The 27320-nt window shown below is 46.6% G+C and overlaps 1 protein-coding gene across 3 annotated transcripts in view; it reads left to right on the top strand.

The window, feature by feature from the left end:
* The window catches only part of DGKD (diacylglycerol kinase delta), a 115014-nt gene that overhangs the window by 53075 nt on the left and 34619 nt on the right, over positions 1 to 27320 (top strand). For all 3 annotated transcript variants that reach the window (XM_057746428.1, XM_057746427.1, XM_057746429.1), the window contains exons 4-9: positions 22479 to 22583; positions 22840 to 22972; positions 23742 to 23848; positions 24209 to 24334; positions 24486 to 24588; positions 25243 to 25405. In XM_057746428.1, the coding sequence (XP_057602411.1) occupies positions 22479 to 22583; positions 22840 to 22972; positions 23742 to 23848; positions 24209 to 24334; positions 24486 to 24588; positions 25243 to 25405 (737 nt within the window). The remainder of the gene's footprint in view (positions 1 to 22478; positions 22584 to 22839; positions 22973 to 23741; positions 23849 to 24208; positions 24335 to 24485; positions 24589 to 25242; positions 25406 to 27320) is intronic.

Raw genomic sequence — 27320 nt, 5'->3', positions numbered from 1 at the left:
TTCAGTCATTCTTTACCCAGTATTCTTTGCTAAGTGTTCAGATTAATGTCCAGGTTTCATAAATATTTGGTCAATGTCCAAGGATATAATTGAGCCGAGCCCTGTCTGTCTGGTTTTTTCCTTGAAAGTTAGGAAAATGGTCTCATTCTGTAGGGTGTTATGTTTTAAAAAAAAATCCTGTTTTTCTGTTCCAGAATAATCTGATATTTCAGAGTACATAGAGTTGTGGGATCCTTTTATTTTCTTGAAACAACTTGAAATCAAATTTAAGATGATTCCTTGCTTGGTGGTGGAGAGACTGTGCTGTTTTTTGACTCAATAATCCTTCCTCCTCCACAGCTGAAGCACCTGGTTTGAAATGTAAACTCAAAAAGAAACATGTGACCCTGAGCTGTTGTACTAGTTCTTACAGGATGTTTAGCTAAACCTCAAGACTCCGCCAGGTGCAGAGGTGCTCAGGTAAGGCCGTGAGTGCCCCCTGTGCCAAGCTGCTCTGGGTGCATGTAGGCCACCTCCATCCAGGCTGGAATTGTGTTAGAAAAGCTGGTTAGTGTCAGGGCATTGTCTTCGCTGTTTCCTAATTGTTCTCTGTCTGCAGAGGTCTAATGATGGTGAATCAGAATAATTAGACATTTGGAAAATAGTTAGGAGTGGGGGTGGCTCCCTTCTCATCCTTGCAGGGGCTGAAGGGACACTAACCTTGAGGCAGGAGTCTTGGCGTCTGTCCTGTCCCTTACGCTGAAAACCAGGACCACTTTCTAGATGGGGAAATAAGGGTCCATGAGAGCTGATTCTTGAGGCTGTTGCTAGCTCAGCTGTCTGTCTTCTGAGGAAGGAACTTTATGGTTTGCTGTGTGCAGAGGTATCTAATCATACCAAGGAATAGATTGGGTATTTGCTGTTCCCAAAGCTGTAAGCGCTGGCTTTCCGGGACACTGCCGTTTACACACCCTGTTGCAGATGAGTTAACACTCATTAATTATTTTTAGCACCCACTTTGACTTGCAGAAATTTCCTGGCTTGGATGTTAAACTCTATGGTCATCTAGTCATTCAGAGAAAGGTCCACCCTGTCCCTTAAAGAATATTCCAGTGGACTAAGATACATTAACATTAAAAATATTTTTATAGCTTAGTTGCGGCATAATTGCTGTACAATTAACGGCACTGTTTAAAGGGTACAGCTTAATGAGTCTCTCTCTCTCTCACACACACACGCACACACACAAACACGTACCACTTCTGTTGAAACTGTCACCACAGTCAGGATAACAAACATTTCCATCCACTGAAAATTTCTTTTGGATCCATTCTCTCTCCATATCCGTCCTCAGGCAAACAAGGGTCTCTTTTCTGTCTTTGTAGATTAGTTTTCATTGTTTAGAATTCTATATAAATTGAATAGTATGTCCTTTTTTTTTTTTGAATGCCTGGCTTCTTTGGCTTAGCAGAATGATTTTGAAGGTTTCCATGTTGGGTGGGTCAGTAATTACCACCGCCCCCCCTCACCCCACCCTGGCCAATTTGTTGAGCCATTTACCTGTGGTGGCCATTCAAGTGGCTTCTAGTTTGGAGCTATTGCAAACAAAGCTGCCATGATTATTGGTATACAGGTTTTTGTGTGGATGTATGTTTTCATTTCCCTTGGGTATATACTTAGTAGCAGAATTGCTGGGTCATATAGTAGGTGTTATGTTTAACTTCTCAAGAAACTGCTCACCTGTTTTCCAGAGTGCTTGGAATTTTACATTCTCACCAGTAGGGCATGAGAGTTCCAGTTGCTCCACATTCTCACCAGCACTTGGTGTGGTCAGTCTTCTTATTTTTTTATTTTACATGTCGTATCTCGTTGTGGTTTTAATTTCCATTTGCCTGATGATAAATGATGTCAGCATCTTTTCCTGTGCTTAGACTATTTATGTCTTCCTTTGTGAAGTGTGTGGTAGAATCATCTGTCCATTTTTGTATTGACTTGTCTTATTATTGAATTGTAAGAGCTCTTTATATATTCTAGATATTAGTCTGTGATATATGTGTTGTGAATGTTTTTCTTGGTCTGGCTTACCTTTTTCTTAAAGGCATTTTTAGAAGAATGGAGTCTTTTTGGTGAAATTGAGTTTATCACTTTTTTTCTTTATGGTTCATGCTTGTGTTCTATCCAAGAAACCCTTTTCTGTCTCAGCATTGCAAAGATTTTCTTCTAGAAGTTTTGCAGTTTTAGGTTTTATAGTTAGGATTGTGGTTAAATTTTAGTGTATAATGTGAGGTAGGAGTTGATGTTCATTTTTTTTCCCCATATGGATGTTCAATTGTTCCAACAATATTTGTTGAAGAGACTTTCCTTTCTGCACTGAATTATCTTGACATCTTTGTCACAAGTCAGTTGACCATGTATTTGTAAATCTATCTCTAGGCTTTCTATTGTGTTCCATTGATCGATGTGTGCCCCTATCTTAACTCCACACTTTCTTAATTACTGTTACTTTAAAGTAAGTGTTGAAATCAGACAGGGCAAGCCCTTTAACTCTGTTTTTCTTTCTTAAAATTGCTTTGGTTATTCTAAACCCTTTGTATCTTTATGTAAATAAAAATTAACTGGTCAGTTTCTCTTTAAAAAGCACCTGCTGGAATCTTGACTGAAATTGCTTTAAATCTGTAAATCAGTTTGGAGAGAATTGATGTTTTAATAACATCAAGTTTCTCTGTGAACATGATATATCTCTGTGTTCATTTAGGTCTTCTTTAATTTCTCCCAGCAAAGTTTTGTAGTTTTCAGCGTAGATATCTTTAAAGTCTTTTCTTAGATTAATTCCTATGTAGTTTGTTTTTTGTGCCTATTAAATAAATGAAATAGAAATATTTTCCAATTGTTTGCTGTGAATAATGGATTTTGTGATCTTGGAAAATAATATTTCTAGTAGTTGTTTTGTAGAGTCCCCAGAAGTTCCTATATAAACGATTATATCATCTACAAAGTAGGGATAGCTTTACTTCTTACCCAAATGCCTTATATTTCTCTTTCTGTCTTGTTACAAAAGCTTGGACCACCAGTACAGTGTTAAATAGAAGTAGTGAAAGCAGAAATCCTTTCAGTTCTTCCAATCTTAACAGGAAACAGTTTAGCTTTTCACTGTTAAGTATGATGTTAGCTGTAGGCTTTTTGTAGGTAGCCTTTATCAGTTTGGGGATTTTCTTGTTTGTTGAGAATTTTTATTATGAGCGGGTGTTGAATTTTGTCAGATGCTTTTTTTGGTATCTGTTGAAGTGATCATGTGGATTTTCTCCTTTATTTTGTTAAAAGGAGAATTGATATTGATTGATTTTCAAATGTTAAACCAACCTTGCATTTCTGGGATAAACTGTATTTCTTCGTCATGTATTATCCTTTTACTTATTATTGGATTCAGTTTGCTGTTATTTTGTTAGGGATTTTTGCATCTCTATCTGCAAGAGATACTGATCTATAATCTTTTTGTTTTCACCAGGTTTTGGTACTTAGAGTAAGCTGGCTTTATAAAACATGTAAGCTAACCTTATAGAAGGGAGATCTTTCTTCCTCCCTCTATTTTCTGATACAGTTTGGTGTTACTTCTTTCTCAAATTTTTGCTAGAATTTACCAGTGAGAATTGGTGTGCATTTTTCTCTGAGGGTGAGTCAAAAATTATCCACACTCTGGCTGTAGAATTTACAGTTTTAATGTAGCCGGAGTGCAGATAATTTTTGACTCACCCTCGTATTTGGAAAGGTTTTTGATAATACCTTTTGAAAAATTTGATTATAAATTAAATTGTTAAATGGATATAGGCTCTTCAGAGTTTTTGGTTTCTTGTCTATGTCGACATTTTATGCACCCCCTTTCCCCTGCAGTTTCTCTCTGTTCCAGCACCCTGAGACAGGCTGGCACAAAGTAGCCGTTCTAGAAATATATGTTGGATTGATTGGTTTGTTATTGCTGTGTCTCCATCCCTTGGCATCTCTGGGAAACTTCTCTCTCCTCCATCCACATGGGACTGTGTCGTAACAGAGGGAGGTGGCTCCTGAGTCAGGCCAGCTGGCCTCAGCTGACCCACATGCCTTGCCCCCCCACTGCGGTTGACCAGATACCTGGGGACATGTCCACAGCCCTGGTAGACAGACCCTCTGAGTCAGGGCTTGCCAAGGGAAGAAATATCTTCAGCCTTTTTCTGTCTTGGTGTTAAATCCTGCAGTTGGAATTAATTCTTTTCATTTTTTTGAAGTGTACTTGAAGTATCAGAGGAACCCAGGAAGCTTGGTCAGAATAAAGGGGTAAACTGTCTAAAGTTAGGAGGGGAGGTGGTTATAGGTGAGGGGGAATTATCCTAAAAGTTACCTTGCCTCTGACTTACCTGCCTGACTGGGATGGGTCTGAGATGCCCTCTCCTGGACTGCTTACCAGTGACATCCCCTGGACCGAGTACCTTAGTCAGTTTGGGGATGAGAGAGAGCAGGTGATTTGGACTGGGCATCTCTGAGAGGACATGAGCTATATAGCCATTCAGGTCCCTGGGATCTAGAAGCGGGTCTTGTGCCCACTCTCCCCTTTGCTTCTTAGGGGCTGGGTCTTTGTGCACCTACAGTGCAGCTACAGAGGTTGGGTGTGGGAGCCAGGGCTCCCTTGGCAGAGCTGGGAGCAGAGAACAACAGCTGTGCTTCTCAGGGTCCTGTCTCCTGCCTGGGTCTAGATTGAAGGACACAGCCTCCCATGTTAGTTAGAGTGCTGTGTCCACGTGCCATTGTGCATGGGCCCCCTAGACGCCAAGGTCAGGTGGGCACTCCATCTCTCCAGGAGGGAGCTCCATGGGCCACAGTGTGCCCTGGACACAGTATGTTGACCAGCTGTCTTCTGGCCTTGGCTCTGCCTCCTACAAGCTGTGTGGCCTTGGGATGTCACCTGCCCTCCCTGAGCATCCACCCCCAATGTGTGGCATGGGGTTAGAACAGATGGTTGTCCAGTAACGGGCACATGTGCAAGTCTGTGACCTCACCTTCCAGCTGAACCCAAGCAGGACCATATGACAAGTGTGAGCTCTGAGCGAAGCAGCTCAGTTCCAGCCGTCCTCACCTTGTCTGCTCCTCCAGCTTTGCTTCACACCTTCAAATTTGAAACCTCCACATTGTGGTGTTTGCTTTTTTACTGCAGTGGTAACGAGTCTGAAGACGTCTTCCTTAGAATCAATGGGGAGGAGATGCCACCCCTTTCATTGCCTGTGGGGAGGGGGGTGTGGTGGTGAGGCCCTCTCACCGCCAGCGTCCTCACCCAAGGGGATTGGGGAGTGGCTGAAAGAACCCACACCTCGGATTCAGCTCCTGTTGACCTAGTCCTTTGCTAAGAGCAAAACTTGAGAGCATCCTCACTCACATAGCAGTGTGACCTCGGCGTGAGAGGTGGTCATTTTCTCAGACCGAGTCACTGTAGGGTCGGAGGACCTGGGGATCCTCAGTCCACAGTGTAAACTACATGGAAACAGTCCACGTAAAATGGTGTGTTATGTGGAAGTATGTATTGTCGTCGTAGTTTTCACTTTGTGAGATTTTTATCCTAAATTGCTTAGTAAATGTGAGCACACATACACAGTTTCCGGAGGTGACCCTTTGTGTTAAGGCAGGTGTTCCATTCTGTCTTTCTTTACTGAGCGTGTACTGTCTGCTGGGCACCCTGGGATTCCCCTGGGAACAGAGCAAAGACCCCTCCTTTGAGGAACCAGAGTCAGAAAAGGGACAAGGTGCAAATTGCATCTTTTATGCAGCAAATTGCATTTAACACCTCCACATCAAATACTTTTTTTTTTTAACCATTTTTAAATTGAAGTATAGTTGATTTCCAGTGCTGTGTTAGTTTCAGGTGTACTGCGAAGTGATTCAGTTATACATATATACATATATCCATTCTTTTTCAGATTCTTTTCCATTATAGGTTATTATAGCATATTGAATATAGTTCCCAGTGCTATACAGTAGGCCCTTGTTTATCTGTTTTATATATAGCAAATTCTCTGTATGTTCCTCCTAAGATGTATGGAATGATGATATCAGAGGTTAGCAGCAAACTTCTCTAGCTAGCCCGTGAGTTTTTTTTTTTAATTTTTATACAATTTTAAATTTATTAATTTATTTTTTATTTACTGGCTGCATTGGGTCTTCGTTGCTGTGCGTGGGCTTTCTATAGTTGGGGAGAGTGGGGGCTGCTTTTCATTGTGGTGCTCAGGCTTCTTATTGTGGTGGCTTCTCTTGTTGCAGAGCATGGGCTCTAGGAGCGCGGACTTCAGTGGTTGCAGCACACGGGCTCAGTAGTTGTGGCTTACGGGCTTAGTTGCTCCACAGCATGTGGGATCTTCCTGAACCAGGGCTTGAACCCGTGTCCCCTGCATTGGCAGGCAGATTCTTAACCACTGCACCTCCAGGGAAGCCCTTAACAAACCTGACCTCAGCTCATTGATAAAGGTGTGCACGAGACTTTGTCCCAAGGACGGACACTTGGCAAGTCAGCAGATACAGGTGTTCTTACCTCAGGCCACTTTGCTCTTGGAAGTCTGACTGCCTAATCAGCTTGACCTTCAGTGATCAGAAAAGTGCATGACAGGCAGACCTTGGACTGCAGAGGTTGCTTAGGAGTTCCCTTCTCTCCCCTCCCCTCCCCGCCCCTTCCCACCCCACCTCTCCCCACGATCGTTGCTAACTGTAAGGTTACTGTGGATGCACCTGGGTATATGCAGATTTACCATCAAATAACACCAGAGGAAAACAGATGAATCATGACAGCATGGTGGCTGCCAGATTAGATTGCCAAGGCTTTCCCATTCCACTCCCTCCATCCTCACGTCCCTTCAGGACCCACTGCCAGAGTACTTTGGTTTAGAGTTTATTATCTTTGGGATAATAATTCTAGGTATTTGAACTAATGACTTTGAGCTAACTTTGAGCTAATTGTTCCTTCAGTGCAGTAGCCAAGAGGAAGATGCAGTTACAGTCCTTTCTGCTGTGTTGTGTTTCTCTAATAAAAAGTGTACTGACCCAGCAGCAGAAAGCTGAGATCACTAGCAGCAGGATGCGACCAGCCAGGGAGGAGCACAGCCCTGCACTCGAGACCTGCAGGCTGTGCCTGCAGATTGCTTACTGAATCTCGGTCTGTGCATTTTGCCTGCTTCTGTAACTCAGATTCAGCAGCTCGCATCCATGAAGCTCCTTCATTTGTTTTGAAAGGTGCAGTTCTATATTTACTGTAGTATTTCCTTATGTACTTTAAAGTTTGTATGGTAGTAGTGTTTTTCTTAGGATTGCTGTTCTGTTAATGCTTGACTACAGCATTGCATAGGTTTTGAGTGGTCTGTCCCAGCTCATCCTTTCCCATGAGACTTACTATTTTTATTGTGCGCTTTTGTAGAATGTGAGTATTTTCAGCAACTTAAATTATGCATTATAGCAAAAACACCTGTAATGCTTTACCAATGCTAAGATTGTTCTTTTATTCGGTTTTTTATACAAATGGCCTGTTCTCTATAAATAATTAAGCACACATAACTGAGGAGTGGGGAGGTGAGATATGCCCACAGAAGGACATTTGGCGGTTGGAGACATTCTGGCTTGTGACAGCTGGGGGGTGGGGGGTGTTGTCGAGGGCATGCTACTGGCATGTCCAGGGATGCTGTTCGACATCCTGCAGTGCTGTGGGGCACAGCCTCTACAACAGAGAATTATTGGGCCCAAAAGGTCAGTAGTGCTGAGGTTGAGAGACCCTGATATAGATTTTAGGCATTTTCTTATGAATATCAGTACATATACTTTACTTTTACAAAAAGTGGGATGAATTATGCATATTAATTTGTTACCTGCTTTTAAAATTTATTATATTATGAACATCTATGTGCATAAATATGTACTCTCATTGCCCTTTTTAGAATTGGCTAAATGGTATCCCATTGTATGAAACATGTCATTATGTATGCATTTCACCCCTCCCCAGTTTTGGAGATTTAGGCTGTTTCTAGTGTTTTGCTGTTGGAAGCATGTTAGATTTTGTTTGTACTTTGCCTTCTGCCTGGCAGTCTGTTTCCCGCTGCTGGGACCCCACACCTGGGTGCCTTTTGTGGGCAATGGCACCCCTCCCCCCAGGGGCTCTGCCTCTGCCACCCTGCTCAGGGCCGCCTCTAATCTCTAAGGTTTCCTGCACATTGAACACATTTCAGAGCTAATGAAGCGCTGTTGAAATATTGAATAGTAACTCTAAATTAACTATTGTTAATTTCAGTTTTAGGTATAAGTTTTACTTTTTGCTTCCTTTTACTTTTTGTTCCTTTTGAAAAATCCTTCTTCTGATAGGTTACGTGTGCGTTTGACCTGTGGTGCAGTTGGCTTTGCTCCCTGCCTGGGTGCCCTGAGCTCCCTATGCCCATGTCCTCAGGAGGGTTGGCAGGTGGGCAGGGCAGAGGGTGCTTGGCTTGACTGGATGCTGCAGGCCCTGAGCAGGTCGAGTAGCAGTGGTGGTGGGGACCCCTCCTTGCCACCAACTCTGCCCTGAGACTGGAGGTGAGGTGCAGCTTCGGAGAGGAAGGTGTCCTGTCAGCAGTCGTGGCCTGGTTCCTCTCTGGCGGCACATGCGGGGTGGGGAGCCTGGGGGTCTGGATCGGCATCCCGGCTGCTTTCCCACAGGGCCCTCTAGGAGCTTGTTTGCATGGTGGTGTCTATTTTTGTGTTTCATATGATACTGTGTGAGGAAGTCCGTTGTCTACGCACATCCCAGCTGTTGTGAGTAGCCTGTGTCTCCGGGGGCTTCCAGGTGGGGATTGTGTATGGTGAACCCAGCGTTTTGGGCAGCATCAGAACAGCAGGATGTGAGTAACAGGAAGTTACAGAAAAGACTGAGCGTGCCAGATGCTTATTCTCGGCCACCTCTCCAAGCCCGGCGGGCTGGGGGAGCTATATTTAGCCAAGTATTTCCAGGTCCCTAATCCTGCGTGGACACGGCCCCTTTGCTCCTCTCTCGGTCGGTGGCTGAACTGTGCTGTGCTGACGGGCTGCTCCGCGTCTCGGGTCTACTTTGGTGACCCAGGTTCTTGCCCATTGGCTTTAAAACTTGAGTTTTGTTTATGCTGGGCCACTTCAATTCTGATCCATTTTGAGCAGTTGGAAAACGTTCTGGAAGGGGGAAGAGCAGAAGGTAAGAGTTCCAGGTGATGGTGGGTGATGAGGCCGTGGGAAGCTGTGTGGGGAAGAAGTTAAAATTATAAGGATTTAAAATGAAGTGAGTGGAGTGAATTGTAGGTTATTCTAAGTACCTCTAGAGGGCTGATATCTGTCTTCTGTGTCTTAGAAGCAGAAGGCTGTTCTTCTTAAAACTTTGGACTGGGTGGTGTGACTTCACCCACATGCTAGAAACACTCTTGGTTACCACCTGGTCAAGTAGAAAGCCTGCAGGTAGGATAAGCCTCTCAGTGACGAATTCCCGTTGTCTGAGCTTTGTCACAGAAGTTCCACCCAGATCCCCAAGCACCATGGAGCCTCAAGTAGTCTGCCCTGGGGAGCTCTCACTCCTCATTCATAGTACCATGGGTGCGGGTGATTTTTGCCCAGTGGCGTCAGACGGTGCTTCAGGCACGTGTTGACCAGATGCCCACATGGGCTGCTGGGTGTCCCATGCACCCAGGTGTCTGCTGTGACTATGCCGTCTCGCTGAGGGGAGCAGCTGGGAAGGTGGCCTGTTGCTCTCATCATCGCCTCACATGCCCCGACCTGTGCTGGCCTTCAGACCAAGGCCTTCCTGCTGGAGAATAGCGGGTGACAGCTCCGGGCACTAACAGCAGTAATGGCCTATCTCATTCACGGGGGCAGTGACCCTGCGGTTAAGAAGCTGAGGCCTAGAGGGACAAGGCTTCTGTCCCAGTGGCCCTCTGATGTGTCAGTCTGTTGTAACTGCTGTGCGGTACTGCCCTCTCTCCACACCCCTCGTTCCATTACTGAGCTTACTGAGCTGGCCTGTCCTTTGAGCAGCAAGACATGTGTCTCTGTGTGCTTTGAGAATCCTCAAAAAGGAAGTTTCTAGGGTTTGCTGTTAGCTTCTGGTAGCTGCCACCCTAATGGTTGGCCAGGGGGTGTGTTGGGAGAGAAGATTCTTTGTTGGTCTCTAAAAGCTTCCTTCGGAGCGGTCCAGCTGGCACCTCCCCCTTTCTCCCTTCATAAAGCATCAACTTTATTTTCATATGCTCAGCCAGCTCTTTTAGGATTCAGAAATCTGCTCTGCGATGAGAAATTTGAGAGGCAAATTAGGAACAGTTGTGTCTGCCATGAAATGCATGGCAGCCCACAGGGGTGGGCGGGGGGGGGGGGGGAGGTGTGTGACTGCCACGAGAGTGCCCGACGTTGGAGCGCGTTGTGTACAGTGAGTGAATGAATGCATGACCACCAAGTTCAGGCTGCTGGAGATTCTCCGGTTTTACCAGCAGAATCTGTCTGCAGGCGTGGTTTCAGGCTGACCCATTCCCTCCCGTAAGGCTAAGCTATAACCACAAGGCAAACTATAAGTTTATACTATAACCGTAAGTACAATAAATTGTATGTACTGTGTGTGTGTGTTTGTGTGTAAATACTATAAACTATAAATACAAAAATAGTGTATATCTCTAGCCCTAGCTTGGATATTTTAGCATATTTTTGTGCCAAAACATTTAAAATTTAAAAAAATTATTAAATATTTCAGGCATTCAAAACGTAACATAATGAACAAATCTGTACGCTTCCCAGCCGGAGAAAGAAACATTATGGCTGTGCTTGGAGTCCTTCCTATTCCCTTTCTTATCTTGTTCCCCTCCTGCCCTCCCTCCCCTGAGGTCACCCCCATTCTGAGTCTGGTGTTTATCATTTGTTTATGTGTTTTTTATACCTTCTCTACTCATGTATATAGGTGTAAACAATACATAGTATTGTTTAGCCAGTTTAAAAATTTCTAGTAAATGGAGTCACACTACACACCTGCACCTTGCTTTTTCCTCACTCAGCATTGTTTCTTTTTGTCCACGTGGATACATTCATCTTTAAGTGGCTCAAGGTTTAAAATGACAGATTCCTTTTTTTTTATTTTTTTTAAATTTTTTATTTTTTTATTTATTATTTTTTTGGGGGTACACCAAGTTCAATCATCTGTTTTTATACACATATCCCCATATTCCCTCCCTCCCTCAACTCCCCCCCCACCCTCCCTTGAGTGCCCCCCACCCTCCCCGTCCCAGTCCTCTAAGGCATCTTCCATCCTCGAGTTGGACTCCCTTTGTTATACAACAACTTCCCACTGGCTATCTATTTAACAGTTGGTAGTATATATATGTCTGTGTTACTCTCTAGCTTCGTCTCAGCTTCCCCTTCACCCCTCGCCCCCTCCCAAACCTCCAGTCCATTCTCTGCATCTGCATCCTTGTTCTTGTCACTGAGTTCATCAGTGCCATTTTTAGATTCCGTATATGTGAGTTAGCATACAATATTTGTCTTTCTCTTTCTGACTTACTTCACTCTGTATGACAGACTCTAGGTCTATCCACCTCATTGCATGTAGCTCCATCTCATCCCTTTTTATAGCTGAGTAATATTCCATTGTATATATATGCCACATCTTCTTTATCCATTCATTTGTTGATGGGCATTTAGGTTGCTTCCATGTCCTGGCTATTGTAAATAGTGCTGCAATAAACATGATGGTACAAGTTTCTTTTGGGATTATGGTTTTCTTTGGGTATATGCCCAGAAGTGGGATTACTGGATCATATGGTAGTTCTATTTGTAGTTTTTTAAGGAACCTCCAAATTGTTTTCCATAGTGGCTGTACCAACTTACATTCCCACCAACAGTGCAGGGGAGTTTCCTTTTCTCCACACCCTCTCCAACATTTGTGGTTTCCAGATTTTGTGAAGATGGCCATTCTGCTCAGTGTGAGGTGATACCTCATTGTGGCTTTGACTTGCATTTCTCTGATGATGAGTGATGTTGAGCATCTTTTCATGTGTTTGTTGGCCATCTGTATGAAATGACAGTTTCCTGATGTCTACAGTTAAATCAGAATTTCCAGGGAGTGGGACACAAACCTCAGAAGTTTCCACAAGTACAGTGAGCTGCGGCTGACAGAGCTCCCGATGAGCTCTGTGGCTCACGTCGGGGTCCAGTGTCGACTTGTTTTCCCAGATTTCAGTGTTGCAGACAGCGCTGCTGGGAACAGTCTCATACTCGCCTTCCTGGGCAGCCAGCACGAGCTTCTCTAGAGTCTGCTTCTAAGGGTAGAATTGCCAGGTGTGCACGTCTTTAGCTTGATGTCACATTGTTCTGCAAAACTTTAATTTTTTAAGTGACCACCAACAGTGGTAACTTGCGAGTGATGTTATTTCTTTTTCTAATGTAGCCAGGCTGATGACAAAGTGATGAAGTCTTATAAGTGAGAGAAAATCTTGGCCATGCCCAATATCTTGATTGACACCTCAACCCCAGCATGTCCAGAGTTGAACTACTGCCCCCCCCGCCTCCCAGCTGCAAAGTCAGCTCACAGCCTTCCCCACCCCGGGGTGGCAGCTCCTCTCCCCAGCTGCTCCAGGGCTCTCGTTTCCTCCTGTCCACACACTCTATCAGGACCCCCTTTTGCCTTCAGGGTGCGTCATAGTCCAGCCCTCTCCTCCTGCCATCTCTTGATGGGGTTGCTCTGCACCCTCCTGCGAAGTTTCTTGGTTTCTGCCCTGTCCCCTATGCCCGGTTTTCAGTAGAGCAGCGAGAATGATGCTTTTTAAACCCGAGTCAGATGTCAGCCTTCTGTGCAAAAGCTCCACGGCCCCGCATTTCACTGGGAGTAAAAGCCAGAGTTCTTATAGGCGCCTGCAGGGCACTCGGGGTCCCATCGCTTCTCCAGGCTGCCTGGCCCATCTCCCTGGCTCACGGCTCCAGCCACGGCGGTGCTCCTGCTGCGGCTCTTCTCTTCCACATCCTTCCAGTCTTCTCCAGTGAGGCCCACCTCGATCCCCTGACCTTTTACTAGTCTCTCCCCTTTTCCCATAGACTTCACATCAGTGCTACTCTCTGCGCTATATAATTTACTTCTTTATTACAGTATTTATTGTCTGAATTTGAGTGTAAGCTCCAGGGAACAGGGATCTTGTCTGTTTGTTGGAATGGAAGACTGTCTGAATTTATTTCTGAGAAGAAAGGAAGAATTTGGAGCCTGAAGATGACGGTTGAGCATGGGAGGGTAGGGAAGGTTGAGGCCTCCGGGGGGGGGGAGTTGGCGGGAGGACATGTCATGTGTGTGTGTGGTGGGGGAGCCTGTCCAGTAGGCGGGATCCCTGGATCTGGAGCTGGGGGGCAGCTTGTCTTGGTGGCGTTTCTGGTTGCTCCTGGCGTGCACCTGCTGTTGGAGGGCTGCTGGGGCTGGCCCACCCAGAAAGTACAGTGCTTTTTGCAGGCAGGACCTTAGGTTCACGGATGACATGAGACCTGGCTTCACTGATTTCTCAACCACTGTTGTGTATAGAAGCGATTTCCGGTGCTCTGTCTTGTGCAGGTGTGACTACCAGACCACGTGTCACAGTGGAAAACAGCGAGCACTGTGACCCTCGTGTCATGTGGGGAGAGCCCAGTTTGGTTTTCTTTGAGATTATGTACCCAGGGTGTGTGCACATAATATTTCCTTGGCAAGTCAGCTGTGAGTTTCATGAGTTTACACCACCTACTAATAAAGGACTTTAGCAAGATAAGATTATGCTTTTAATCTGTGCTGAGTGAGACCACATATGTCCCTGTTCTTAAGAAATACAGCATTGTTCTCAATGTTTAACATTTAATTTAGACATATTAGTTATTAGAAAATGTTGATTGTGGCTACTTATTTTTAATTAAACCTTTTAATTTGAGATCATAGTAGATTCACATGGAATTGAAATAATACAGAGATCCTTTGTTTCCTTTACTCAGTTCCATTCATTGGTAGCATCTTGCAAAGTTAAAGTAAAAATACCACAACCAGGAAGTGGACACTAGTGCAGTCAAGATCCAGGCTTCCTTCTCCACAAGGATCCCCTGGTTGTTCTTTTATAGCCACACCCACTCCCATTCTTAACCCCTGGCAACCACCAATCTGTTCTTCGTATCTATAATTTTGTTATCTCAGGAATGTTTTGTAAATGGGATCAAGTAGTATGTAACCTTCTGGGACTGGCTTTTTTCACCCAGCAGAGCTCCTTAGAGATCCCTCCAGGTTGTTGTGTGTATGATAGCTTCTTTCTGTATGGAGTGGTGTTGCATGGAATGGGCGTACCCCCTTGAGTTTAATCATTTACCACTGAAGGACATCACAGTTGTTTCCAGGGTTTGGTGATTATCAATAAAGCTGCCATAAACATTGACGGACAGGTTTTTGCATGAACATAGGTCTTCATTTCTTGGGATAAATGCCCAAGAGTGTAATCGCTGGGTTGTCTTGTAGTTTCATGTTTGGTTTTTAAGAAACTGCCAAACTGTTTTGCAGAGTGGCTGTAGATTCCCACCAACAATGTGGGCTAGTTTTTCCACATCTTCTCCAGCATTTGGTGTTGTCACTTTTTTATTTTAGCCATTATAGTACGTGTATAGTCATATTGTGATTTTAGTCAGCATTTCCTGAATGGCTATGATGTTGAGTACCTTTTCCTGTGCTTATTTGCCTCTGTATATCTGACACTGCGGGGATGTGGCTGTCAGGGAAAAAGTCTCTGCTTGGTCTTCTCTGGACAACGCGTGGCAGGTGCTGGAGTCTTATTGCTGCCTGATGAGGTGGGAGTGGGGGCCACAGTTGTTTCCATTTGGCTGGGGTAAAGTGGTTATTGGCTAGTCTCCTACTATTGATTCTGCCGTGTTAGGCTCCCCTTTCCTGCAGCCATGGCTGGAGAGGGCAGGCTGTCAGTGAGCTTTTAAATTCTTTCTGTATTCCTTGGTGTTTCTGGCTGGCTTTTTCAGCTCCACATCTAGGATGTCGGGGGCAAACAGAAACCCCAGAGAACTATGCCTTGTCATTCCTCAGTCCCTCTTCTCTCCACCCGTCAGAGACTTCGCATATTTTTAAAATTTCTAAGTCCATGGTTTTAGCTGTATTTAACCAGAGGAACAAGGAAAAGCTTGTCTAACCGTCTTCCCGGAATCAGAAGTCTGCTGGTTACTTTTATTAGTTTCCGGAGGACCCAGGCTGTGTGTGTGCCCTGCCTGCTTGCCCTGCTTGTTGTGGCCTTTGGCCCATCCCAGGCACAGGGCCTCCCGTTTATTACTGCCGGGCATCTCTTCTGACCCGTGGTGTCGGCGTGACAGGGCGCGCAGGATCTCGCTCTTTTTGTCATTTAAGGCCTCATTTACAGATGAGAGGCACATCTAGATCTGTGGTTAGGATTTGCTGGACAGGACTTAGCTGGTGAATCATGACTACCCTTGTCATTGTCCCCCAGATCGCCTTTCTCCACCCTCTATTTTGAACTCTTGGGGAAGCTGGTTGGAGTGGGAGGGGCAGCGGTTGGGTGACTCAGTGAGATGCCCGTGTCAGCCTTGCGCTGATCCTCCAGGCCAGAATTCCTGCCAAAAAGGAAACGCAGCGTGCCAGATGCTCCCTGTTCCCAGTGAGCCTGGGAGAGCTGCAGGTGACTGCTGGTTCCTTACCTACACTTGGGCCCTCTGTTCCTGGCATCGCTCATGTGGCATCTTGCCTGGAATCCAGGTGGGGAGCCGCTGATGGGTGGAGGTCAGGAGCCAGGCCTGAGCCAGCCTGCCCAGGGTCCCGGCCCCCTGCTTCGTTGCCTGTGGGACTGGGGGCAGGTCACTCGGAGGGCCTCAGGTCCCTCTCCTGATAGCCCCCTCCATCAGTGGTGGGAGCTGGGACACGCAGACACCTGCCAGCACTTTGCAGACTTCCCAGCACCGCCAGGCACCTGGCCAGGGGGCCGCTGCTGACATCTTTTGGTTGCTTCCCTGTCCCGTCAGCTCCTGTATGTGAAACTCAAGTGTCCACCTTCTCCATTGAGATATCACATCTGTGTGTTTCCAGCGTGTCTCCTTTTTCTGCTTGATTTCTCAAAGGTCACTGCCCAGGGTTTAGTAACCTCTTCAGCTAATTCTTCCCAGGACACTGAAAGATATTTGTCTGGCTTGGGTGTCTTAGACTCATTTAGAGTATGTAGTATTTTCTCATATTTCCAGGAAGATCATTTGTATGAAAGGATGGAAACAAAAATTAGTAAGGAAAACAAATAGAACTTAAAAAGTTCTTTTTTGGGGGGCTTTCCTGGCAGTGCAGTGGTTAAGAGTCCTCCTGCCAGTGCAGGGGACACGGGCTTGATCCCTGGTCCGGGAAGATCTCACATGCCACGAGCATTGAAGCCCGTGTGCCACAACTATTGAGCCTGTGCTCTAGAGCCCATGAGCCACAACTACTGAGCCCACGTGCCAAACTACTGAAGCCCGCATGTCTAGAGCCCGTGCTTCGCAACAAGAGAAGCCACTGCAATGAGAAGCCTGCGCACCGTGACAGAGTAGCCTCCTGCTCATTGCAACTAGAGAAAGCCTGTGCGCAGCAACGAAGACCCAACGCAGCCAGTAAATAAAAAATAAATAAATAAATAAATGAATAAATTTATTAACAAAGTTCTTTGTCTTTAGCATATATTATAAACGTAAGGCTTTATTTTTAAAAATCATTATAATTAATACATGCACATGTTATAGAGATCAAAGGGATGAAAAGGTATAAAGTAAGTTTCCCATCCCCTTAGAGGTCCCCTCCCAGAGGTGACTAGGTTACTTTTTCCTCTTCACCCATACTATTCCTGCAGTTTGCTCTGAGCACTTAACGATATATCTTAGAGGTTGACCCCAGTAAGTGGGTGAATAGTAGATAGCTTCTCTCTGTTTAGGACTGTGTAGTCTTCCGATATATGAAGGTACCATAACTTATGTTGCCAGCCTCCTGCCAGTCGTACCTTCAGTATTTCAGTTGTTTCTTTTGTCTTTACAGTGAACTTTCAGTTGTTTCTTTTGTCTTTACAGTGAACTTTCATGAATAACCTTGTATATATTCCATGTAATTGCTCCTGAAGACGCTTGCGTAGAAGCACTATTGCTAAGACAAAGATGTACATTTTAAAGTTTGCTAGATTTCACCAAATGTTCTCTGTAGGAGTTGTGTTATTTACACCTCCGTGTATGAGACTCAACGGAGCAGGTTATCAAGCTTGTGATCTCTATGAATCATGTAGGTAAAAATAGGTATCTTGTAATTTTAAATTGCATGTATCTTATGAGTAAGGCTGACCATTTTTTCTTAGTTTTAAGATCTGTCCACTATTTTAATATAGCTCTGCCTGCCAGTCTCTCATATTTCCGTGTACACTTCCGTCTTCTTTTGCCTCTCTCTTGTACATTTAGTTTTCTAAACAGACTTTGTCCAAGGGTCTGGGTAGCTATGCCATTTTTCTTTTGATTCTGTTACATGGTTAGCTTTATTCCAAGTTCTATATTCTTTTTAGTGAAATATAGCATGCATATGGAAAGTGCACCGATCAGCCTGCAGGCTGACGAATGTTCCAGGTCAAGGGACAGAACACTAGCAGCCCCCACTTGTTCTCGTTGTGCCCTTCTCCCCAAAAGCAACTCCTAGAAGCAGCTAGCTCCTAACCCTATAGGTTAGTTTTAGTTTTTTAAGACTCTGTGTATGCATAATGAGAGTATATGAGTAGAATATGTGTTTTTGTGTCTGGCTTCTCTCAGCATTGCAAACTCATCATGTTATTGCATGTGGCAGCAGGTGGTTCATTCCCACTGCCCTGCAGGATTCCATTGTACTAACATGTTACAGTTCATTTATCCACTTTACCCATGCAGGGCATTTGGGTTGTGTCCAGTGCAGGCCTGGTAAGAGTAGTGATGCCATGACTTCCTTGTCTGTGTCTTGATGAGAAGGATATGTGTTTGTATTTCTGCTGGGCCTGTGGGTGGAGCTGGTGAGCTGTAGGGTGACTGTAGCACATTGCACCCCCACCAGCACCGTGGGAGCCTTTTGGCTGCTCCACGGCATCGCCAGTGCTCTGTGCTGGCTTTGACACTGAGCTCTTTGTTAGCTCTGCCACCGTGAAAGGTGTGCCACACGGGGGTCTAATTTCCACTTCCCAGATGACGAATCAAGCTGGGCACATTTTCGTGTCCCTTATTGGCCATTAGTGAAATAACCGTTGTGAGGTAACTGTTGAAGTTTTTTGTCCATTTTCCTGTTAGTTGGTCTGCTTCTTTTCTTACTGATTTTTAAGTTCTTCTACCTCAGGAGAATTCCAGCAAGTGTCTAAGAATTCAGATCTGTTTATTGTGCCTCTGGCCTCCTCAGGGTTATGTGAGAAATGCTTCCACTGTTTTCTCTGCTCTTCCTCTGGGATAGCCTTTCTGATCCATTCATGTTCTGACTTCAGGGTGTGTGGTGTGCTTTCACTCTTGAGTTTGTGGGTTTCCACGTGGCTGGCTGTCTTCTCGCTCTGTCCTGTTCCTCTGCTCCATCCCTTGGTACCAAGTCTGCTTATTCCAGCCATGGTCGTGGCCTGCTGAATCTCTGTGCCTTCGCTGATTTGTCCTAAGTTCATGTTATTACTCTACTTTTAACTTGCATTTACCTTTTAAGTTCATTTAGTTGTGTGAGTTGTTTCTTATCATACAAATTTGCTTGAAAAATATAGAGAATCTTTTGGTCTCTAAAGTCTTTTCTGTGTGAAGGTTAGGTTTTGGGGATAGTTCCAGCTCTTTCGCACCATTCCTTGGTTTGTAGGAGTTAACAGTATTGGCTGCAGCCCAAACATAGGGACACTCTTATTATTCCTTGGGATGTCTCATCCAACACCTGCTTCTCTCCTGGGTCCTGTCCTGCTACTGTGTCTCCAAAACCAAGGAGTCAAGTAGGAAGTCCTGTCCAAGGCTTCTCTCTCAGAAACAGCCTCCCATTTCCCTTCCTCCTGAGGAGACTCTCCAGCCTCACCTCTCCAGTTGGATCCCAGGTTTGCAAGACTGCTTGCTGGTGTTTGGGAAGCTTCCCCAGGGCCGGAAAGCTGTCGAGGAGCTTGCAGGTGACCAAGGGGGGTGGGGGGTGGGAGTGGGGAGGAGCCTCCAAGGGGATGGAGTTATGACCCGTCTTGTGGGCAACTAAGAAATATGGATTCTGTCTCAAATATGGATTCTCAACTAAGAAATATGGATTCTGTCTCTGGCGAGCTGTGATTAGAGGGAAGCAGAGGTGGATTTTTATTTCGTGGGCGTCTTCTGCGACGATTCTCATGATCTGGGACGTGAACTCTTGGCACCACAATGGTCTCAGGAAGATGTTGTCCTCATGAAGAGTCATCTTTTAGTTCCATCAAGAGAAAATACCCTAAAATTAGGACCTAGAGCCTGAAGTAGCACCGAGGGTAATGGTGGTGGGGTGTTTACGTATGAGGCTGTTCTCAGCACCTTATGTGGTCCCTGCCCCACACCTCACAACAATGGCACCGTTAATAGCCCCAGTTTTCAGATGAGCGAATGGAGGCACAGGGAGGGGTGGGAGCTGCTCCCAGTTACACAACTCGCAGGGCTTCAGACCAGGGGCGTATCCTAAACACCGCGTGTCAGGCCCCCTTCAGGTTCTGTGCACATTTGGCCCCTGTTCAGTCCCATGACCACCCTGGCAGGTGACTTCCAGCATTTCCCCTTTTCCAGAAGAGAAATGTTTCCCAAACAGTCAGTGGCCAGGTGGGTTCTGTCTGAGGTGTCTTCAAACAGGCTCAAGAGTTTTAAAAAAAGAAGGCTTTAAAACCAGGCTCTTGGGCATTCATCTGTTGGTCAAGACCTAAAATAGGATGGGCATAAAATATCTCATTGTTCTCTTCTGTAAATATAGTAACTCCTAATATAATCCCTGAGTTACACAAAATAAATGCATGATGTTTCTGTAGCTGTGTTCATTATGCTCATAAAAATGTCCAAGTATGAAAACTCACCCTGGAGTGAATAATAAAGAAGTGTTTGCTGAGATTTTATAGACAGACGGTTACTGATGAAAATTCCTTGTGCACCGACCCCAAGCCATTGGCGGTTGCCAGGCTGCTGTGGTCTTCCCTGACCACCCTGTCCAGAGCCCCCACCAGCCCCCTTGCACACCACCCGCTTCCTCTTCATGGCTCCATCAGTGTTTGAACTTGTTTTCAGGTTTATCTTTCTCTCCCCAGTATAAGTTCCATGTGAGTAGGAACGTTGCCTGTCATGGCCTTGGGAGCCCGTGTCTAGAGCAGGCCCTGGGCCAGTGTCTGCCTGGAGGGTGGGTACAGCCACCCACTGGGCTCCCCAGGAGTGGAAGAGTGGCTCCCGCCGCCCGACCCCAGGAGGGCGCGGCTGCTTCTGGCCTCCGTGTTCTGTTTTTCCATCTCCTCGCACCCTCTCCTGGGCTCATCTCTTTTACACTCAGCCTGGTCCCTGTGTGGAGTTATTGTGGGTACCCCAGTACTGGAAGAATGAATGGCACCGTGCTTTTGTGACCCAGTTCTAATTACCCCCTTCTGTGATTAAGCTTTGTAGGTAGTTTATGGGAATCACTGAAGAGATAATATATAAAATACTGTTTCTTCATTTTCTAAGCCAGAAACAAGATCATCTAATAACTTAAGTTGGGTGTTCCTAAATTGGATCTTTCCAATATAAATTAAAGCCCTAAAATGGGCAAACATCCAAAAGTTAAATAACATATTTTATTGGTGAATCCATGAGGAAGCAGACGTTTTCCTAACACTGCTGGTGGGAATGCAAAGTGGTACAACCCCCATGAGGGAAATTTGGCAACAGCAGCAAAATTACATATGCATTTATTCTTTGTTAGGGCAGTTCTACTTCTAGGAATTTATTCCAAAAATACCCTGGTAAAAATATGAGAAGATCTATGTAAAGGCTGTTCATTGTGGCACTGTTTGAAATAGCGGAGGATTTTCAGTAACGTAGACCTTCTGTGAATGGGGACTGGTTGCACAGACTCGGTGCTTCTATGCGTTAGAGCACCGGGCAGCTGTGGGAAGAATAAAGAATTGCGGTCTATTGCTAAGGGGTGATGGCCAGGACGTGTGCAGCTGACCCTTGAGCAGCACAGAGGTTGGGGCACAGATCCTCCACGCAGTTGGAAATCCACGTATAATTTATAATCGGCCCTCCTCTTCCTAGCCACGGTTCTTCCTTGCCACGGTTCGCATCTGTGGATTCAGCCAGCCAGGGATTGTAGAACATTTGCTGTTGAAAAAAATCATATAAGTGGAACCCTTGCAGTTCAAACCTGTGCTGTTCAAGGGCCAATTGTGATTAAATTAAAAAAAAAAAACAGAGAGTGGACAGAAGGGTCTGTGGTATGCTACTGTTTTGAAAAGAGAGAATATGAATATATACGTGTATTTGCATGTGTCTTAGAAATGGGAGGATAAACCATACTTTTGTTTATCTTTAAAGCTGCCTTTGGGGAAGGGAGGGAACTAGGATGAGGGGACACATAAAATCTGTGCCTTACTTCATCATTTTGACTTTGGGACCGTTTAGATATTTTACAGCATTATAGAAAAAATTAGGTAAAAGGTTTTGACTTTAAAGAATTTTGATAGACATTGTCACATTTTTCTCTAAAAGATTGTTACTCTGTTTGCCTCCTGTCAGTACTTGAGGTGAACTCTTTTCTCTCACACCTTTTCTAACACCGGACTATCATCTCTAAGAGCTGTGCCCACCTGATAGGTGAAGAACAGTTTGGTGTTTTCGTCTGTGTTCCCCAGTGATGAGAGTGATTAAGCATCTTTTCATTCCTTTGTCAGCCATTTTGTGTTTCTTCTGTGAAATGGAAGTTCGTAATTTTTTTCTTATTGATTTATTAAAACTCTGTATGTGGCAGATGTAATTTTCATTTGTTGATTATGACCAGGTTCATGACCTCATTTCCGGTTAGATTGTTCAGGCCTGACTGTAGCTGGTTGCTCTGTTGTCCTATATTAAAAGGATTTTTTAAAAGAACGTTTATGGGTGATAGGTTTGAAATGGTCAGGAAATTTCTGCTTTAACTGTGGGTCAGACTTCCCTAAACCGTTCAGGTGCTAGGTGTCAGCTTGCAAGCTCTTTGGAGCAATGGAAACTGTCTTATTTTCCTTTTAAAAAAAATTGCCTATGACTGATTACTGTGTCTAAGTAGTAAATAGTTGGTAAATGTTCACTTAGGTTGATTTTTGGTGAATCTGTAATCAAAATTTGATTGTCTTTTTGGTTTGAGATTGTTCTTAACTTTTAATGACCCATGATAACCATTTTTATGTTCTGTTCAGTTGAATACCTGAATGAAACAGTACTTTTTCATGAAAAAAGAAGGTATAATACATAGTGAAAGTAGGTTTTTAAAAGGCTTTCATTGTCTGCTGGTGAACATGTTGCACGTTTGTTTCTTTCTCTAGGTCATCACTCCATGTCGGAAGCTCATCCTATGTGCCGATAACAGAAAAGAGATGGAAGACTGGATAGCAGCACTGAAGACGGTCCAGAGCAGGGAGCACTTTGAGGTTAGAGGAGAAAGGCCCCTCCCTTCTTGTCGCCCTCCCCCTTGTATTCTGCTGTCCCAGTGCGCCCCACGCTGGGCCGTGTGGTCTGCAGCTCACTTTCTCCGCATGCTCCTTGTAAAGTTAAGCCTCGTTGCTCCATCTTTGGGCCCTTGGGAAGTGACCCTGTCTGATTTCTTATGGAATCTTGTCTAGATTACCATGTTTAGGGAGGTCAGAGGGGCGCCTCATCTTTGCCATCTTTGTTCTGTGCTTGCAGCCTACCCAGTACAGCATGGACCACTTCTCAGGGATGCACAACTGGTATGCCTGCTCCCACGCGAGGCCCACCTACTGCAATGTGTGCCGAGAGGCTCTGTCCGGGGTCACGTCCCACGGACTGTCCTGTGAAGGTACGAATGATGTGTTTCCCGCTGGGAAGGGTGGCCTGAGGTGTGACGTGACAGAGCCTTAGGGATCCGAGCATAGTCACCTCAGGTCAGTCAGGAGTAGAGTTGTTTGTATGACTCCACTCTCGTCTGCTTTGCCTACACAGAAGTCTTTGATAAAGTATTATTTGTAGTAATGGAGCAAAGTAAAAAGAAGGGAATTGGTAGTAATGAGACATAAAGAGGAAACATAGAGGACACAGAGGGAAAAAGAGTTAAAGGATCTCCTGGCCCCTCTCTGGGTAAATGGCCTTCCAGATCTAGAGGGTTAGGGGCATAGGGCTTGGGCAGCAGCAGAAAGAGGAGAACCGAGGCCCTGGGCCCAGTTCCCACCTGCCGCCTGAGGTCGTACAGCCTGTGAGCTTAAGAATGGTTTTTACAATTTTAAAAGGTTGAAAAATATCAAAAGAAGGCAACTGCTTTGTGACAGAAAATCCTGTGAAACTTAGACTTTGCCATCTGTATGTGAAGTGTGTCCACGGTGGCGCTCGTGTGCAGGGGCAGAGCCCAGCAGTTGGCCCACAGAGCCTGAGCCCTTCACAGAAAGGTTGTAGCCCCCTGGCCAGGGTGGACACCTGGTCTCCCCGCGAGCGGTCTCTTCATGCACCCTGGTGCTTTTGTTTATAACTCAACTAACCATATATGTTGGTTCCCAGCTTTCCCAAGAGAGCAGGGCAGGTCACCCCAGACCATGGCCGTGGCTCCGAGGGCTAATGTGTTCCTTCTCTCCCAGTGTGTAAGTTTAAGGCCCACAAACGCTGTGCTGTGCGTGCGACCAGTAACTGCAAGTGGACCACGCTGGCCTCCATTGGGAAGGACATCATCGAGGACGAGGATGGGGTATGCCCAGGGGACCCTGCATGGCCTTCCTAGTGTCCGGGTGAGAGGGCTCCCACTCCCTCCTGCCCCCCTCGCCCCCCGCCTGTGCTTGGTTCTCTTCCTCGAGGGGAAAGAGGGCAGGGTTTCCTTTGAGTTGGTCACGCTGGTGTCTGGGGGCCCTGAGCTCTGTGCAGTCCCTGTGAGTCGGGGGTGCCGGCAGGGAGCAGTGGGGTGGATGATGCTCTGCAGACCCTGTCCCGTCCCTCACGGAGAAGAATGACTTGGTTGAGTTCATTCTGCAGCCTTTTTGCCCAAGGGCCCCCTTGGCCTGCGTGGAGGCTGTGGGGATGCCCCCAGCGTGTGTCTCTGTGTGGCTTGCAGATTGCCATGCCTCATCAGTGGCTGGAGGGGAATCTGCCCGTGAGTGCCAAGTGCACGGTGTGCGACAAGACCTGCGGCAGTGTGCTGCGCTTGCAGGACTGGCGCTGCCTCTGGTGCAAGGCCATGGTGAGTGAGCACGGCCGCCGGGCACATTCCACATGGGAACACAGGCCGGCTGGGTCCGAAAGCACAGCTCCTGTGGTGGCAGGGCTGGGGAGAGTTCTGGGGTGCAGAAGGGAGTCCGGCGACCCCTGTGACGAGCGGGCCTGTGTTCCAGGTGCACACAGCGTGTAAAGAATCCTTACTGACCAAGTGCCCACTGGGCCTGTGCAAAGTGTCGGTCATCCCGCCCACCGCTCTCAACAGCATCGACTCCGATGGTGGGTACCACACGCACTCCCGTCTCAGTGTTTCTTCATGCTTTCTTCTCCAGGCCTTCTCCCCTCCCCCACTCTGGAATTGGTGATGTTGGTGGTTTTGAGATGTAGTCGGGAAGAGGTCAGGCCCAGCAGTGGGGGGAGAGGAGAGGAGGTGGTAAACAGTGTGCTGACAGCTGGGCACCTTTGACCTGAGGCTGGGACCTTACCTGAAGGTAGGGGGTCCATCGCCTATTGAGTAGAAACCGAGTCTAAGATGCTTCTCCATCTTTGACGTGAGCTGTCCATCAGCTAGTCTCATCTAGTAGCTGATACTAATCACACGCTCTTCTGTGTCTGCATGCGCCTGTGCAGACGGAACGTGGGGATGCATGTTAACAAGTGTTGGTGGGATCTGGGGCACGTGTCTCAGGAAGTCAGCTGTGTCTGACGTGTAGAGTCCTGCAGAGGTGAGGCGAGGCCAGATGGGGACTCACTCCCCTCCACACGGGGGATGGCGACGTGAAAGCGTAGATTAACACCTTGCTGGTTTCCTGGGCATGCACATGTGTGTTATAGGTCCCATGGGGGTGTCTACTTGGTACAAGATGGAGGGTGCCCTGGTGTCTTTTTGTGGCTTTCAGATTTTCTTCTGTCCTTTCCCACCCTCACACCCAGGCTTCTGGAAGGCCACATGTCCTCCATCCTGCACAAGTCCATTGTTGGTCTTCGTCAATTCAAAAAGTGGGGACAACCAGGGTGTGAAGTTCCTCAGAAGATTCAAGCAGCTGCTGAACCCTGCCCAGGTCTTTGACCTCATGAATGGAGGGCCACACCTTGGGTAGGAAGCTCGTAAAATATATCTTTCTTGGAGTTTAAAAACTGTTTGAAGATAATGCGTGCTTATTTAAAGGTTCAAAGATACAGAAAATTTTAAATAGGAAATAAAAGTTATTCTTCCCAAATTCCACTGGCAGAGGTGTCCACTCTGAATGGTTCATAGAGTTGTATGTCTTCCGGCTTTCCAGTGTGTCTCAGTTGTGTGCGCACACAGACTTTTAAAGCAGATGGGGACCCAGGTTACCTGCCATTGTGAGGTGTGCTTTTTGCGGGTGTCAGCTGACAGCAGTGCAGATGTGTTCTGATGTCAGTAGTTACAGATCTGTCTCATCCTTTTGCATGGCTGCTTGGTATTGAGGAGGAAGCTTTTCTTGAGGGCAAAGGAAGATTTTTCACTTTGGAGAGCGCATGAGTTTGCTTAGTTGCAGGTGCAGTGACGTGCTGATGTGTAAGGCCCAGTGTATGAGGCAAAGTGGGAGACCTGATGTTTGAGCTTTCTAGTTTACACTTCGTAGGTTTGTGGAAAACATCTGTTTTTATAAATTTTGGCATTTGAACTAACCCCTCCATTTGGAAGCACCCGTTCAAGGTGGGAGCATGTGAGGGAGGTGGTGCAGCACATTTGTAGTGGACGGTTGGCCGCAGAGCCTGCTCTCTGGTGTGTCTTTTCCTGGGAGGCCCCTGGGAGGGCTGCTTCTGGAGCCGGGCGGGTGCTGCTGCGGGGATGCACCAAATGGTGCAGGCCGCCGTCCCCGTCGCTCCAGGGATGTTGGAGGAATGCCCTGAAGGGGCGTCGGGCAGGGTGGGCTGCACAGTGGGGCCGCGGAACGAGCACATGTTCATTTTGGGACGCATGCAAGCCCCATAGGCGGTAAGGACGAGACAAGACGACTCAGGTGCAGACCAGCAGAGGTGCAGTGGACTTGGCTTCTTCACTTCCCGTGTCTGGGAAGCAGCCTTGCTTTCATACTGTTCCTAAGAAAACTGAGCATGACTTTGAGGACTGGGGCGGGGAGGGTGGGGGAGGCTTGGGGGGGGGAGTCAAGGAAGGGAGGGAAGATGGGGATATGTGTATAAAAACGGATGATTGAACCTGGTGTACCCCCCCCCCAAAAAATAAATAAATAAATAAATAAACAAAAAAAAAAAAAAAAAAAAAAGAAAACTGAGCAATACAGCTTCGTTTTCCTGATTCCCGGCCTTGACATGCCCCCACTTCTCCAGAGAGCAGGAGGCCTGGGGGAGGTCAGCGTTCTTAAAGGACACGTGTGGCTGTTTCTCTCCCAGCCTGAAGGTCAGGTGCAGCCTCGCCACGGCAGGACCTCTCCTCTGTTATGTCCCAAGTTCCCTGTCACCCAGTCCTGTTTGCTGTCTGAGGCCTTCCCCCCACCCCCCGCTCAGACTGTGCTGGATGCAAGGCCAGTCAAGGGGGTGCCCTGCCTGCAGGGGGCAGGCGCAGATGGACGGTCCAGGCCTAAGACGGGCGATCTGTGTGGTTGGCAGCGTGGTGTGCAGGTTCTTAGGGAACCCCGAGAGGGGGCTTATGAATCAGATGGGGGTCTCTCGGTTTCTCTGCTGAGCCAGCATTTGAGGAGAGTTAGTGTTAATGGTGGGTGTCGGGGGGAGGGAGGTGGGGAGCCTCTAGGCAGAGGGGGGGGCCTGTGTGCACAGGTGAGAACACAGTGGGCAGGCAGGTCCTGGCCAGGGCGGGCCATGGGGGTCTCCGAGAGGTTTAAACCTTTCCTGGAAACAAGCGGCCACTTCCAAAGCCAGGCACCCAGTGAAACTTGTTTTGGGAAGATGACGCTGTTAGCACGAATTAGAGGCATCTCGAAGGAGATGTGAGGTAGGTAGGGGGCTCCTGTAGGGATTACAAGAGAAGCGCTGATGGCCTGCGCTCGGGATGATGGGTTCTG

This window comes from Hippopotamus amphibius, chromosome 8 (assembly GCF_030028045.1).
Source record: "Hippopotamus amphibius kiboko isolate mHipAmp2 chromosome 8, mHipAmp2.hap2, whole genome shotgun sequence".
Classification (NCBI taxonomy): domain Eukaryota; kingdom Metazoa; phylum Chordata; class Mammalia; order Artiodactyla; family Hippopotamidae; genus Hippopotamus; species Hippopotamus amphibius.
Note: the sequence above shows the minus strand (reverse complement) of the source record. Positions and strands in the feature narration are given on the sequence as shown.